The sequence below is a fragment of the Lutjanus erythropterus genome, chromosome 22 (assembly GCF_056507025.1).
Source record: "Lutjanus erythropterus isolate fLutEry1 chromosome 22, fLutEry1.hap2, whole genome shotgun sequence".
NCBI lineage: Eukaryota > Metazoa > Chordata > Actinopteri > Lutjaniformes > Lutjanidae > Lutjanus > Lutjanus erythropterus.
Genome location: NC_139338.1, coordinates 9,454,650 through 9,471,627, shown reverse-complemented (window position 1 = coordinate 9,471,627; position 16,978 = coordinate 9,454,650). Strand labels below are relative to the sequence as shown.

Sequence of the window (16,978 nt, the reverse complement as noted above, 5' to 3'; positions counted from 1 at the left end):
TGAATCAATATGCTGCAGATATGGAAATGATTCATCAACAGCCTGTTAGTCATAACTTAGATATGAATGGATGATTTATTGTGTTAAAATTGGCTTTAGTTCTGTTTTGAAGTGCTGAAAGCCACATTTTGTTCTTCAGGATCTTTAGAATTTTTGCATTTTTGCGTGGAAATGTTCCAATGCCACTTTTTCTTTTCTGAACTTTGCGAGGAGGACAGATATGATTTCAGTACCTTGTATGGATGTGATATGATTGCTGTCATTGTTTTGTGGCCTGAACTCTTTTTACATACAGAAAATGAATCCTAAATGGGAGAAAATCATACACGGGACGCTGCTCAGAACTAGTAGTACTTACCAATACAGATACCAGCATTTAGGCAGTATCAGAGGCATTTTCTGTGGAGATGCACATTTTTTGTCTTTTAAAAAGAAGCTCTTAAAACCTGTAGTTTATGCACACCTAAAGGGTGAGAGAGTTTAAGTTGATGGTTGATTTAATATTCCACAGCTCTGACCAAACAAATTCTAACATCACTAGTAGAACAAAACCAAAGAACAGTTACACGTCTTCAAGTATTCATTTATTATTATTATTATATTATTAAAAATACCATTGAATGTCTAGATGCGTGCCTGGATGTCATTTTAGATTTCATGTTAGTAAAGAATATCAGCTGATATATCAATATTGGAAATTTCTTTACTCTGCATCTGACCCAACCTAAACATAAAGGTTTCTTGACATCATTTTGAGTGAACCTGTCTAATCTCTGGAGCAGCCCAGCTTGTATGTAGGAGGAATAAAAGGTCTGAGGTCAGTTTTATTGTACCTCCTGCCTCATGGCCTCATTGTCTGTGTGTGGGTATTAATGTGGCGTCTGCAGTGAGAAGGGCGGTGAGGTCACTGCGTGGTGACTCGGCTGTGACTCCTCGCCTCACCAGCTCATCTCTGCTGCTGCCGCTGCAGACACTCTGACAGCGAGCTGAGACCGTGGTGCCGCTGAGCACATTCTGTCACTGCAGTCGTCAAAAGGTTCACAGTTCAACGATGACTTTCTCATTCCTGCTGGCTCGTTTTAGGTTTTCAGCTCCATTGGTTTTCGTATAAGTCGGTCTGTGCGTGCAAATGTTGTAGTCATAATTATGTTCCCATCATCTTATTATCACTCGTCTGGTTTCACTTCTCCTGTTTGAAAAGCCTCGTATAGGCAGTCTAAAACTGATGCAGCGCACTGAAAGCAGTTCACAGCATGTCTGCATTTCCAAGCACTGAAATCAACAGCCAAAACCTAAAAGTGTTCTTACAAGCTGGCATTTTACAAGTTTTGTAATGGCTGATTAAAATAAGCAGCAGGCTTTCGCACAACCTCCCACAACAACTCGACACCATCTTTTCACTAGACGTCTCACCACAGCAGAGGCGACGACATGCAGGAGCTTCAAGATTTTAGCTTTGAACTCAAACCAATAACGGCCATTACTGAAGTTTAATTTTATTGTTTTTTTTTCCATTTTATATCTTTATTTATTTACCATCTAATGCCTTGAGGCTGTTAAATAACCACATTGCAAAGACTGCAGTTTTTGTTAGGGAACAGCCTACAGAGGAGCTGAAAGTTAACAGTTCCACACTCTTTTATACTTATTAGGTCACAACACGACTAAATCTTATTTTTTTATTTTACAGTGTGACTTTTTATTTACTTTTTAGTAAGCTAGCAAACAATATAACTTAAAAAAACTTTCTAGCTAGCTAGCAAACAATGCAAAGTTTTGTTAACTTTGTAGCTAGCTAGCAAACAATGTAACTTTTTCTTCTTTTTATTTATTTATTTTTTAGTCTAGCCAGCAAACAATTTAACAGTGTTATTACAACAGCTCTTTCTGAGCTCTTGACAATGAGTACTTGAGTAGTTCAGTGTCACACAGATTTATATTTCTCAGGAGAGAATTTATTTTTCATGTGAACAGTGTGGATGATTCAGTACTTGTCAAGCAAGGTCAGAAACATCTGTATCTGTAACATACTTTCTAGTTTAGCAAAAGAATTGTCTAAATGTTTTGAAATACATTGAACATTTCAGGAAATATACTTATGTGCTTTACAACATAATACACAGTGACAAATAAAACATAATGATGCACATAAGCACTTTAATGATATACTGTATTTGTTGACTGCCAAAAAAATACTGAATAGAAAAAGATGATATATGTCCATATCATATGCAGATGTATTTTTTCAGTCTCTTCATTTTCTTTTCACACTTTCTTTGTTTTTTTAATTTTTATTATATTACTGTATGTCGCACTCTTCCCTGACCAGTGTTGGTGTGTTAATCAGCTTTAAAGAGTTGCTCAGCCTCACAGAATTTAATTAGGCTGGGGTGCAGTCATTAGTTTAAGTATCTTAATTGTGTAAATGATTGCGTTTCCGAGGAAACGGTGAATATTACTGTTTTCCATGAAATGGTTAGATGGTTAGATTTGAAGCTGTGGACTGTTGACACAAAATGGACTGAAGTTGTTTGTAATGTTGGTGATCTAGAATTGACATTTATTCCACTCCTGCATACACTGTAGATTAGTGTGGACAATATAAAAATTATTGGTGAACACTAAACACTAAGAAATCACAGAAATGGCTTCCAACATGCTGGTCCTGCTTCATATTACATTTATTGATGTACTGAAAAAAAAGACCCCACTGCAGTAATGTTACCCAACCACATCGTGTCACACACCCTCTCTCTCGCACTAATAATCTATCCTGTTTAATGGCATGAGTTAAATAAGACTATGTAAAAATGTGTAACAAAATGTAGGTTTGAAATGGATCCATAAGTCCTTCATTTATTTAAGACTGGAGTCTTAATGTTGATATTACTAATATATGATGACAGTTTGTTTGAGCAGAGCTCTTTGGAAGCTTTTTTCATGGGATATTTATTTGGCCTCTTAGTGCACCGCTAGTAGCAACACGGAGAAGGTGGCAGAGTGCTAGACACACAACGATGAGTCATGATGTTACCATCACTGTTCCCTGAAAGGTAAAAGCACAGTGTTAGCCTACTTAGTCGGGCTTCTGCACCACATGTAGGATCATAAGTGAAATAAGGAGCGGGTTGCCAAGCGACTGTAGAAACACTGTAGCTCATCTGATGCTGTAAAACCGAGTGTTTAATAGGAATTCGTAAAGATGCTGGCAACACGAGCAAAGGAACAGTGCATAATCATAGACTGGATAATAAACAGTGGATGGGGCGTCTGTGACACCACCCACGAGTTTCTGAGGAGGCGCACAGCGTGGTGGCTGCGGCTGTTGCCATCTTGGCAGCTCCTGACTCAGCTAATTCATGGCTAATCCAAAAATTGGCGAAAAGGTGGAGCGTGGGTGGAGCTGACACTGTAAAATACTGCAAAGATGTTAACAAAACTAACCAGCATACTAGCATTTCTTTGAGGTTATGTTAAAGCTGCAGTATGTAAGAATTGGCCACCTGTTAAATTCATACTCCAAATAAACAGGGGCTACTGCATCACTAAAGGCACCTGTAACTGCTGCTAACTGTTAGCTAGAGACCTCGATTAGTCCTATTTAATGACAATGACAAGGCAGGTTCCCACTTCACATGAAGCATTAAACACTGGATTAAGTTGCACCAAACTTTTAAAGTTTTGTGATGCATTTCTTCTTTATTTCAGTTTTTCTCAGAGGAGAAGAAAGTAGAGCTTCTCCGCCAATATCAGTAAGCTAACCAACTTTTCAGCTGGCTCGCGAAAAATATGACGTTAAAAAACTTTTTGGCTAGCTAGCCCACAACGTAACATTTTGGTAACTTTTCAGCTAGCTATCAAACAATTTTACTTTTTTTGCTTGTCTTTTTGTCCTCTCTTTTACTTTTTAGTTAGCTAGTTAGCAAACAATGTAACATTTTGTTTAGGAATATAAAGCAGTAGAAACAGTTCCCCCCGCTTTTATATTTACTAGGTCCCAACAGCAAATTTTATATTTATTTATTTATTAAAATCATGTTAAGCAAGCATCACCACATTGATTAAACTCTATTAACTTTTAGAGTAAAGTGGGAGAGAAATAAGAAGGAGCCAGGGCCCACCTCTGGATGTCTGACCTAAACTGTTGGACTGCTAACAACTAATATTAACCAACTAACAGTAGTATCTTTGCAATACAATATATAGGTGTCTTAGACATAATATCAAAACTTTTAACATTCTTTTAAATGTGAATTCTTATATATTGCACCAGCACAGTGGTTCTCTGAGCTAAATGTTAACATCAGTGTTAGGGCTGCACAATTAACTGTCTTTTTGCAATCTCATTTCTAAATAACCATGATTCACTTTGTCCTATAGGACAAACAAACCACATCACAAAATCCCAACTGCCAGACCACACAAACCTCAATAATGCAAATAGTATACGGTGCATTATCATTTAGTTTTCATGTTCAGCAGCACTGAAGTTAAATCGCTTTGATTTAGTGTGCTGAAGAGAGGAAAAGAGGTGAGAGGTGTTTTTTTTTGCTACAAGAGACTTTTAAGTCACTTAAGCACTTTGATATATGTTCTGTCGCCTGTTTAAAGCACCTGTCTAGTCAGCAAACATCTCAGTTGCATTTATTTCACTTGAGCATCTAAGAATGTAATACATATTTTTTGCTGAAAAAATAAGAATTGTCCAAATTTGTAAGGAGAAGAATGATGATTCACATTGTAGCAAGAATCATGCAGCCCTGATCAGCATGCAAACAGATTCACAAACAGTGTTAACATGTGAAGCAGTTTACCGTGTTCACCGTCTTAGTTTAGTGTGAGAGCATGGTAAGAAGCTGAGGCTGACAGAAATCTCTTTATTTTTGCCAGAATGTAGTCACAAATCAAAGTAATGGACAAAGTGAAATTTTGATCTAGTGGTGGTGCGACAATGAAAGGTCAGCCAGTCACCAAAGTTATTACAGTTCTACTTGAGGGTGACATAAATTTCACAGCAGTCTGTCCAGTAGTTGTTCAGACATTTCACATAAAACTACAAATGCCAACCTTAAGGTGGTACTTGAGGAAAAGTCACCTATGTCAGTGAGTTTCATCCTTCTGGGGACCATAAATGTACAAAATTTCATGGCAGTCCATTCAGTTGTGAGCTGAAAGTAGGTACTAGTTGAGATATGTCTGTCTTGACCAAAGTGTTGGACTGACAGACTGACATAACCGTCGCTGGAGCTGCTACCACAGCCCAAAAACTAGGATGGACAAGCTGCAGGAAAAGCGCATAAAAAAATCAAATCGTGTTACAATCATAGTTATAAAAATGAGCTCACAGACAGTCAAAGAACTCCGTCCACATCCAGAGGCTGTTTTAGTTTTGGAAGTGTTGCTAGAAGGCACAAATAATCTCATTAGTTGAGTTAAATCTTGGTAGGTGGAGTCTAATAATCTAAATCATCTCAAATAGTGTGTCATACTGAAGTCTAACAGAGGCAGGAGGAGAGACAGGAGGAAGCAGATATGAAGCCTCCTCGTCTCTTTTTGACTGAAACATAACTCATGATCTTAAGCTCAACTAAAGGCAGGCGAAAACATTGGCCAGAAACAAAAAACATAACGATGATTTCATTATTCTAAGAGCCTGGAGCCAGGAGGGAATTACAAAAGAGGTCAAAGAAACTTAAAAGGGTCTGAAGAGCATCACTGTGAAGGAGTGCCAGACATACAGCCATCGTTGATTCCACTTCCACTCCATCATGCAGGAATTTAGTGGAATCAACTAATCATGAGCTTAACATAAATATACAACTTTTATTTATTCAGGTTTATTAAACTCACTTCAGACTATACAGTTTTACATATTCACTGTGAAAAACAAAAAAGTTGAGAAAACTCACATTTTCAAGGCAACTTACTGCAATAGATGTTTGAGTTTTGAGCCCAACTCGAAGTTTTGAAGAAGTTCTACCAACTACAAATCTTTTGTTTGCTTTTCTTTTGAAGGTAAACTTGAATCTTTGAGTTTTAGAAATCCCCCAAAAATAGTATATCAAAAATTACTGAGTAAACTTGACGAAGTGAAAGTGAATAAATGTTAATATTTTAATATTCTCAACATGACAAGAGTTGAGTTTCTAAAACTCAAAGATTCCAGTTTATCAGTTTATAAGCAAATTATCTCAACTAAAGATTATAGGATGGCAAAACTTTTTTTTTTTTTAGTTTATTTCAAAAAAAGTTTTGTTGGGCTCTTGCGGTAACATACCTTGAAATTTTGCATTGTCTCAACATTCTTTCTTTTTTACAGTATTTTTTTTTTTGATGTAGGTTTTGTTGACAACATAGCTGTGCTGAACTAATGTCAAGCCGATAATATTGGTTAACTGATATATGTGTCACGCTCAAATCTATAGATATCATCCTCTGGGGACAATGCATGTTTGCATCAAATGTCATTGAGGTCTGATCATTAGCGTTGGAGATTTCTTGCTCTGGACCTGGAAGTGTTGGACATATGGACAGACTGAGACTAATGGACCAACATCAACACACTCAATCCTAAAAATACAATGTATGGTAGCCATGACAACAGCTCTAATTTTAACTGTAAAACTCCAGGATAGTGACTGCCATGACCATCCATCTGGCAGCCAGTCCCACACGTTCATTATAATCCCCCAGAATGCCTCGGGGCCAGGTTAAACGCCACCTTCCATCCCAGCATTTGCTCCCTCTGCTATCCCACCTCTCTTTAATGTCATTCTCCTCGCTTTGACTCGAGTCCAGCGACCCTCTACCTACACCCCACCCCCCCAGCTCAGACTGTCATGAATAATAAAAGCCATGTTTGAATGCTCGTGGTGACACAGACGCTGCACAGCAGACACACACACTGATCCCTCTAAGCTCGTTACAGTTTACCAGTGTTTGACAATGACTGTGTGTGTGTGTGTGTGTGTGTGTGTGTGTGTGTGTGTGTGTGTGTGTGTGTGTGTTAGTGTCTTGTGTGTGGGCTGTGAGGAAGGTTCCTGTCAGAGCAGGATGCTACAGCCTGTTATCATTTTAGATTTTAACATTAGGTTAATTAAATATCTACCAAGTCATAGTGAATGGTATTAAATAGTATAAACACAGAGCTGGGTGATATGTCTGAAAATGTACCTTCATTTCAGTCTATGTTAGGCCTGCTACTAAGATTATTTTCATTGTCGATTGATTTTTAAAACATTTTCTTGATTGATCGATTAGTTTTTTGGTTTATAAAATGTCAGAAAATGGTGAAAATTTTACCATCAGTGTTTCCCAACGTCCAAGATGACGTCCTCAAATCTCTTATTTTGTCCACAACCAAAAGATATTAAGTTTACTGCCATGGGTGCATTGGTCTCAACCTGTGGGTCGGGATCCCCAAGGGGGGCCGCAAGATAATTTCCGGAGGTCGCCAGATGCTTGTGGATAAAAACAATTGTGGCAAGCAGTACAGAATGAGAGCCAGGAAGCAGCTCTCAGTGACATCAGTGTCGTCCCTAATTAACATTCAACTTAAGGGACAAGCATAAAAAAATGGACTAAAGGAAAACAGCCCTTTTAGAAAGTAACATTTGCATTTTGTAACATAAAATAGAAAACTTAGCAAAGTTTTTTTCTTGGCTTCATTTTGAAACCACTGAGTTTCTTCATGTCTGTCTTCCAAGTAAAAAAAACAAGCAAGCGAAAGAGCAAATAAAAGGAGAATAATTGGAACTGCACTTTAAATAATGGCACAAGTGACTTGATTGTCCAGCAATTATGATGTATATAGGATGGCTCAGTCTCTCTAGTAGAAATTGTGATAGTTGGCCCAGGAACAGCTGAAAAGTAGGTGAGGATTAATTTTTCCAAAATAAAAGTATACATTTCTTTGCAAAGTGTCATGGTGAATGATATTGAAAAATCTGAACAATTTTCTTATAGCTATTGCCGAACTGTCTACTGGGGAAACTTAACAATTGTTTTATTGCCCAGGTCTGAATAAACACAATGTGAGATGAGGGTTTTTAAAAGATACATGATATTCTGCTACATGTAGATCATCAGAGCATTTTTTTCAGTTTCTTGGCTTCATTTTGAATTCAAATTAAGTTTCATGTTCTTTATTCATTCAACAATGCTAATCTAAAATGCAGCATTAAAAAGAAATTCACACAAATAAATGAGAAAAAGAGGGTCTAAGACATAAGACATAAAATGGTGTAGAAGTTTAAATACAGGATTAAAATATATACTGTAAAATAAACCAGAATACTGTGATGGACTGGAGTACAGTAGTGATGAAATGAATAAGCTGCAATGTAGACAGGTTGTGCAGTAATGAAGTAAATGTATAATGAGGAGGTAAGAACAAGGTGTAGACATAATGCACATAAATATATGCACTGTGATGGTCTAACAGCTGGCAGACAATAGTAAAATCAATATATAATGTATACACAGTGATGTGAACACATTAACATTAATAAAAGTAGAGCAAAGGTGAAGTCTACGACTGCGGTGCAGTAAAGTGACAGTAATGAGCTTGAAGGCAGAAGGGCTCAATAGTCTTCTGTTGTGTGGGATGAAGCTGTCCCTCAGTCTGCTGATGCATGACTGGACGCTGTGGTACCGTCTGCTGGAGGGCAGCAGGCAGAACAGTTAGTTTGATGATCCTGGTGGCCCTCTGCCCACACTGTGAGGTGACTGAAACTCTCATCCTCAGCTCAGGTAATAATCTGTACATTGGAGGGCAGAGAGAAAGACTATTTTAAAAGTGTCTGTGTGTTCAGCTCTCTGCACTTTTATAGCTTCTAACTGAATGTCTGTGGTTTCTTAGCTTAGTTTCTCTCCTGCATCGCTGTTTGTGGAAAATGTTCATAAAAACAGAATGCAATGATTTGCATTTACTCTTCAACCTTTATTCAACTGAATACTGTACAAAGACGAGATTGATTTCTGCAATGCACTCCAAAATGTTGGGGCAGGTGCATGTTTATCACTGTGATACATCACCTTTTCCTTTAACAACGCTCAGTAAACATTTGGGAACTGAGGACACTAGTTGTTGTAGTTTTAAAATGACTCTTTGATATACGACTCTGTTGTTTTGCACTTCATAATGCACCACTTTTTTCAGGTCTGGAGTGCAGGAAGGTCCAGTCAAGTACCTGAACTCTATTAGCTTCCACATGCTGAAATAAACAGGGACATCTCTTGAAAAGACACTGTCTGGGTGGCAGCATATGTTGCTCTGAAATCTTTCAGCATTAATGGGGCCCTCACAGATGTGACAGCTAGCCATGCCGTGGGCACTAACACACCCCCATACCATCACAGATGTTGACTTTTGGCAGCAATTTGGATGGTTCCTTTCCTCTTTAGGCCAGAGGACACAATGTCCATGATTTCCAAAAACAATCTGAACTGTGGACTCATCAGACCACAGCACACTTTTCCACTTTCCGTCAGTCCATTTCAGATGAAGTCTGCAGTGTTTCTGGATGTTGTTGATATATGGTTTCTGATTTCATTAAGCTTAATTTGCTTTTGTAGATTCAGCAACGAACTGTGTTTGCTGACAATAGTTTTCCACAGTGTCCCCGAGCCGATGTAGTAGTATCCTTTATCCAATCATGTGAGTTTCTAATGTAGTGCCACCTGAATGACCAACGGCAACTGGCATTTGATGTTGGGTTTTGGCCCTGCCCCTTACATGCAGAGATTTCTCCAGATTCTCTTAATCTTTTAAAGCTATTATGGATTGTAGATTGTGAAATCCCTAAATTCCTTAAAGTTTTGTGTTGAGAAACTTTGTCCCTAAACTGTTGGACTATTTGCCCTCACCCTATCCATGCTTGTGAACGACTTAGTCTTTCAGGGATGCCCCTTTTCATGCCCATCATGTTGTTTGAGCTTTCCACAACTTTCCCACTGTTTTGTTGCCCCTGTCCTGACTTTTTGGAAACGTGTTGCAGGCATCAAACTAATCATAATCTGCCCGCTTTTCAGCATGGACTACATCTACCACAGTTCCACGTAAGAATACAAATAGCAGTGGCCACCGTGGGCACCCCCACCCTGTAAAACCAATTTCTCACACTTCCAAAAATAGATAGATGGACTACATTTTTATTCAAGCTGTGGGAGGCTGGTACTTTAAAAGATTATTGAATCTTTCATCCAGAAGTATCCCTTGAGTACACCTCACATCATTTATCAACATTTTGCCTGTTCACTGCTATTTGAAATCACTTATTGGTAATTATTACAAAGTTTGGACTTGTAAGGTGGGAAACAGGAACACGACATTATGGAACGACACTACTGCATGTTCTTAATAATTAGTCAAGTGATTCGTCAACAATTCTAACAAGCTGCGGTGTGTAAATTCACAGAACAGCCCTTCTGATTATGTGATAGGTTCGACAGATTCACAATCAGGACGCAACAAACAAAGAGTGAAACAATTTGAGACCAGCTTGACGGAAGCGCTATCTCCCTTCAACTGCATCTTCCCCAATTATGAGATTTTTAAATATAGAATAAGTAACACACTGTACACCAGCAGGGGTCCCAGAGCCTGGTGTGGTATTATCCTGCTCTTCTCTGTCATTATAGAGCAAAGCCTGTGATTACTGCCGAGCCAAAGTCCTGTTTGCTGCCAGAGTTGAAGGACTTCTCTAATATTTCCTTTATATACTACTTACTGTACCACTCATTGGCTTTATAGGTTTCTATTAAGGGGGAGTGCAGTCTGTAAATATTGAGCATCAAATATGACTTGACATAACAGCCACATCCTTTTTAGAGTTGGCCCCAACAGGCTCTTACCACACAAGGATTACTGAAAGATCATAAATACATCGTAACCCAGTGTGTTATTTTTGTCCTACGGTCTATTTCTGCTTTTCACTCTTTCTTAAACTCTTATCTCTAATGTTTGCCACCAGGTCAGCGGCTACAGAGAACGGGGTTCCCGCGATTTCCTCCCAGTGTGGATATACTGCACAGACAACTAAAGAGGCAAAGCCTTTAAGGACTTAATTGCGTCAGATGTGCTCAGGCACAGAGAGAAAGCAGCTTATGGAGTGTCGAAAAAGTGGGGACTCTGCCAGTGCTGTAAAGATAGTGATTTTCAGCATTTCAGCAGACAGCTCCTTATCTGTCCAATGGGATCAAGCCGTTATAAAGAGGGCTGAGCTGGCAATCAGTGTGGCCCCGTGACTGTAATTGCCACCGCTTGTTGTTTGTCATTATTCTGCCTGTTTTCTAGCAATTTTCTATAATTTGACTTAAGCCCAGCTAGTTTGCTCTGTAACAGCTTTGTGGTGGTTGACGCATAAGAATAATTCCTAAGGGGAAGCCCCTTCTCTCTGTGATAGGATCGGCTGTTTTGCTGCTGGAAGGCATATTATATCTGCCATTCTGGTGTTATTCCTCCTGACAACAAGCATCTGCCTCGCTGCAATGCCCTAGGGCAAAACACCAAATCCCCAAACTCAAGTAGGCTACAGTATTAAAGGATTTCTCATAATATTCTTTTATTTTATTATCATAAATGCCATGCAAAGCAGCCAACCCAACAATGAACTGATCCAACTATAAAGCGTTGCCTGTGTGATAAAAGTGGATAAATCATCTTCTCATTTGCAATAGAGCTCCATTGTCATCCAAAAACTGTTAAAAACATATCAAAGTACAAACCCTCAGAGAATTGTCACCACTCTGCAGATCATTTCAGGAGCAGAAAGAGCTCAGTTCTAGTATTGTTTTTTCCTCTCCAGCACCACCTAGTTTTGGCATTCAGCATGTGTCCAAAGAAAAAAAAACAACATTTAAGAGACAACACAGCTTAGCACTTGATGTCATCTTTTTAAAGAAGAATTTGAAAATGTAAATGACAGTTGTCAGGACATAAGAGCACTGATCTGTTGATCTTTACAAAGAAAATCTTGACAGTTGAATAACGGCATAGGCATCAGTGCTTAAAAAATAAATCGGAAAATCAAACTGAATTGTGACTTTAAAATCGAAGGTCAAATGGAATCAACACCCGTAGCTGCCAGTTTGGATCAACTGGGTCTTGCTTTTTGTCCATTTTCTCCCTGTTTTTCCCTTCATATCATAGAGAGAATTGAGTCCACAGTTTCAGGATTTAATCTGTTTTGTCATTTTGTAGACACTGATCAGCTTAAGCCAGCATATGCAAGAGAGAGGGAGAGGAAGGTGGAAGATGGACCAGTGCATATAACGTTTCTGGACGTAATTGATAACTGACTCTGATTACTGACTACTTGACCCGCACCTGCCCAACCCGCGGGTTGACACATGCATCAGTAGCACTTAACTTTGCAGCATGTAACAAAACACTTGCCCAATTTAATATGGACATGGAACTGTTTTTAAGAGCTTTAAATTAAGTAGGTTGGGTTATACTTGCAGCTAATCTTATTTGTTGTTATCGAAGAAACAAGGCTTACAAATGTGCAAGTCTAGGATTCCCTTCTAGACACGAGTGCACTGTGTATGCCTGCAGGTTATTTGACGTGCGTGATAGTGTTTTTTAGATGATTTTTTGGGATGATGTTTTTTATATTATTTTGCTTATTCAGTGGTCTGCAGAGTGACAGCCACTGCTCTGCAATGCGCCCTCATCCAGCAGCACAGTACACACCCACTCAGCCAGAGCCAAGTGCACTGATCTGGGTGAGGAGTGAGAGGCCTGCAGAGTCAGACTCTTTACACTATTTTCCTGCAATGAATTAAGGATTTAATTTGACCAAACCAGAGCTGGTGATTGTTGGAAGAGTGGACAGACTAACAAAGATAGTTTTGGGGAGGTTTACACGTTTGTCTGTTGTATTTGAATGAAGTGTGTTTTACTATGAGGTAACAAGCCAATTAAGCTCATCAAAGTTTGATAAAGTGGAGAAACTTTTTTTAATGGAAAATAGGTGTGACAGTGTGTAATTTCTTGTCACCTTGTGAGTTTATTTTGTGCATTGGACACAGTTAATGTACGCAGCATACATTAGCGTGGAGACATCTCCCAGATGAGACTCCAGAGGATGGGAGGAGGTGGGAGGGTGGCAAGAATATATATTTCCAGTCGCCGGTGGATAGCCTGACAGTGGCCGATTGGAAAATTTTAACATACTACCCAACCCTTATATGTGATTGTTCAAAAGGCCTCTTTAAGGTTAACCAATTAACCGATCAATGGTAACGTTTACGTCTCTAGCACTGTCAACCCGTATACCCTCTGATGGTGAAATTGCAGATGCACGACCTATAATTTTGGCTTACTGCTGTCGAACGCAAGAACCCTGTAGGTGCTTCTGAGCTGTACTGCATCACTTATATAAATGGGGTATACTCCACGGGCTCTGACTTCTCTCTGAAGGGCGCCCAGAAAAAAGAGAATTTCCCCTTTGGCAGTCAGTGCAGTGTGGGAGAAAGGAGCGTTACTGCAGTTATGATCAGCACTGCTACCAGCAATAATAATCCTTGATGCCCTCTGTCGAGCTCCGAGGTCGGGTTCACAGATGTGAGTTCAGTTTCTTGCCTGCAGATGCTCAGGCAGAAGCCACAACTTTCATTCTCCATAAAGACTTCCTGATGGTGATCGTCTGACTACATTAACTTGTCAAGATGAAACATTTGCCCTACATCCTTTTCCTCCTGCTGTGGGCTTGTTAGACCCTCCTCCCCCCTTTAACTACAAGAACACCACCGCAAACACCGGGCACATCCGCCTGAGATGTGACGCCTCAATAAGAAATGCACTTTCATCTCATCCAAGCTCCATTTACTATGAGAGCGGCCTAATTTTAATCAGGTTTAAGGGTTTCTTTCCCCCTCCGCTAGCATGCTTGCTTCGTTGCCGTTTGATAGCTAATCTGTTTGAATGTCTCTCCTCTGCCACGCTGGGTTCCATGTGTTATATAACTGTTTCCTTTCTCTCAACTCTTTCTATCTGCTTTACAAAGACATGAGCTGTGAATCACTGCTCCAACTTTGCATCATCACCGCTGTGTCACCGAATTCATTGCCAGCGGTGTCTGTCCCACCCTGCATGGGTAACTTAATCTTATGCAAATCAGGTTTAGCTGAATTCCTACTGTCACTGCACCACCTTAGTACACCCTTTCCATATATCTGTTTTTGTTTAGCACCTTCCTAAGCTTGACACCTGCAAATTAATGTTTTTTCCAGGTCTGACTCTTCACCACAGACGATGTTTTGTGAATTTCAGGAAGCAGAAAAGCTTCACGTGTTTAACAGTTTCCGTCTGAACTATATTTATATGTGCCACACCACCTTTGTGCTCTGTTAGCTCGCTGAACGCTGCAGTTGAGAAACGTACAGTGAGAAACTGTCTGAAAGCCAACATTTTGAGAGCTGCCTGTGTGAATTAAATTTTTGGTTATGAAAGAAGCAACGCAAAAAGGCAAACATCAGTGTATTTTTATGCACATTTTAAGTATTACATTAGAACGGGTGGATGATTTTTTTTTTTTTTAAATCTTCAGTTGCACAAAAATGTTTGGTAAATGGACCTGCATTTGTGTAGCGCCTTTCTCATCTTCTGACCACTCAAAGCACTTTTACACTACATGTCTCATTCATCCATTCACACACACATTCATACACTAATGGCAGAATGGATCTTTACAATACAAGGTGCCTCTGAACCTGTCTCAGTCACATACATTCACATGTTGATGGCAGCGTTCACTACCATGCCGAGGATACTTTGTCAGAGCAGCCCACTCGCTTGAGGTTTTTTTTCTCTTCTACTCTTTTTCAGAAAAGAGTTAATGTGCTTAATGGCACTTTGAGAGGAGAAGAAGAAGAAGAAGAAGCTGTTTCTGGTGTCATGACTTTAGCTGACTTGAAAAAGTAATTACAACTTACCCAAATGAAAAAGTTCTTGAAGACCTCTCTATTTTTCTCTTCAAGACAGCTAAGGTAACCAATTTGATTTTTTTTAGATAATTTTTGGGGCTTTTTGCCTTTATTAAGATAGAACAGCTGAAGATATGACAGGAAAGGGGGAGAGAGAGAGGGGATGACATGCAGTAAGCTGTAGGCGGGAATTGAACTGGCAGCTGCTGCAGAGGACTGATAGCCTCATCACATGGTGCACACGCCCTACCAACTGACCTATAGGGGCGCCCACAGATTTTATTTTTTTTTATGACTTTTTTTATTTAAACATCTGGCAGAAAAGGAGCAACAATAATATTGTCTTAGAGTCTTGTCTCTGGCCGCCTGATGAATTTAAGTAATGTGTTCAGAAGCAAAGCTCAGACTTTTTCTGTTTGGTGTTGGGTACCTTTATTATTTAGCTATTTCGCTAGGTGTTCTCACTAGCAACTGAGTGTGTTCAGAAGCTAGTCGCTAACTTTTTTGTCTGTTGTTTGGTGCTGGGTAGGTGACGTACAGTGGGTTTTAGCTATTTAGCTAGGTGTTTCTTGCTCTTGAGTGCAATACCACTTTTTAATGTTGTTCTGCTAACATGGCAGCAAGTAGTTTCCTACTCACACATCCAACAGGCACATTAGCATTAGCATTAGCATTCATTTGGAATTTTTTTGACCACCAGGCAAATTTAAGTCCAACGCTCACACTCCATGTAGCTCTGTTTTGGTCTCCACCGACTCCTGAGGCATGAATACTCCATTTTGTTCACTACCTCTTCACTAACTTGTCTATTTGCTAGCAGGTAGTGTACAGTGGATTCAGCAGAGCTCTTTTTGTTGAAAACAGCTTCCTGCTAAAGCTGCAAAGACGGTTGAGAAGAGCAGTGAGACTGAACCAAAACAGTACAACCATAAAATCATAACAATGAGCCAAAATTGCTCAAAACGCTTCATAGGCTGAGTGGAACTGCAGAGTTGGGTGATAATTCTCTGTGGGATCATCATTACAAGTGATACCTTTCCCATTACATGTAATGATATTTTTCATTGTTAATATAAAAATATTGATTCGTGCAGCTTTAATATATTTTTTGTCATTAAGAACTAATGAACTAATCATTTCTTCTTTCTGTCTCCTGTGCAGGATTTCAGGCATTCTTCCCCCTCACCTCCTCTGGCCTGACTGACCCACCAGCCCATCACCATGAACTACCTCCGCCGGCGCCTGTCAGACAGCAGCTTCGTGGCCAACCTCCCCAACGGCTACATGATGGATCTGCAGAGGCCGACCCCTCCAGGCTCGTCCACCTCCTCTCCTGCCTCACCGGCCACAGAGAGGCGGCAGCCCCCTAGCGTCCCGAGTCAGACCCAGGCCTCGGGCTCCGCCCCGGGCCCGACCTCGGGCTCCGCCTCGGGCCCGGGGAGCTTCCTCAGCTCCTTCTCCAGCGTGGTGAAGAGTGCTCAGATGGCGCAGAACGTCGCCGCTGCTGCACACGCCAAAGCTGCCGCGACAGCCGCCGAAGGAGCCTCAACGGGGAGCAGTCAGCCACCTAAACCTGTCATACGCAAGCCCAAGATCCTGCTGGTCATTGATGATCAGCACACAGACTGGTGAGTGGAAGTTTAATGTGTGTGTTCAGGTGGGAAGATGAACCAAAAAGGGTCGTGTTTTATTTTCCTGCATTTTTCCTTTTTACTTTTGTGCATTAAAGCTGCCTCTTCCTAGTTCAGCAGATGATGAACTGAACTATGAGTTATTTGTTTTTAAAAATGTGACAGTACCAAAATTGTTCCAGTTCATTTAAAGTTTAGCTCCCTTGACAAATCCACAGTAGATCACAAAGAAAAACAACGAGCTTCTTAGCTCACTTGCTGTCTTCACTGACTGGAAGTAACATCACTACACTTCTGCTACATGAAGCAGAGCAGTATCTGGAAAATAACAGACGACAGTTTGACCTTTGCTTTCAAAAGGTGGGTTTAAAAACTGAATAAGTGAGCACTTCTTTAACACGCTGTATCCCTGAGTG

At 40.0% G+C, this 16,978-nt stretch overlaps 1 protein-coding gene across 1 annotated transcript in view; it reads left to right on the top strand.

The window, feature by feature from the left end:
* Positions 1-16,978, top strand: part of syn3 (synapsin III) — a 139,503-nt gene that overhangs the window by 3,207 nt on the left and 119,318 nt on the right. Inside the window, exon 2 of the mRNA XM_084711188.1 lies at positions 16,093-16,559. Coding sequence (XP_084567314.1) covers positions 16,153-16,559 — 407 coding nt within the window. The 5' untranslated portion in view covers positions 16,093-16,152. The remainder of the gene's footprint in view (positions 1-16,092; positions 16,560-16,978) is intronic.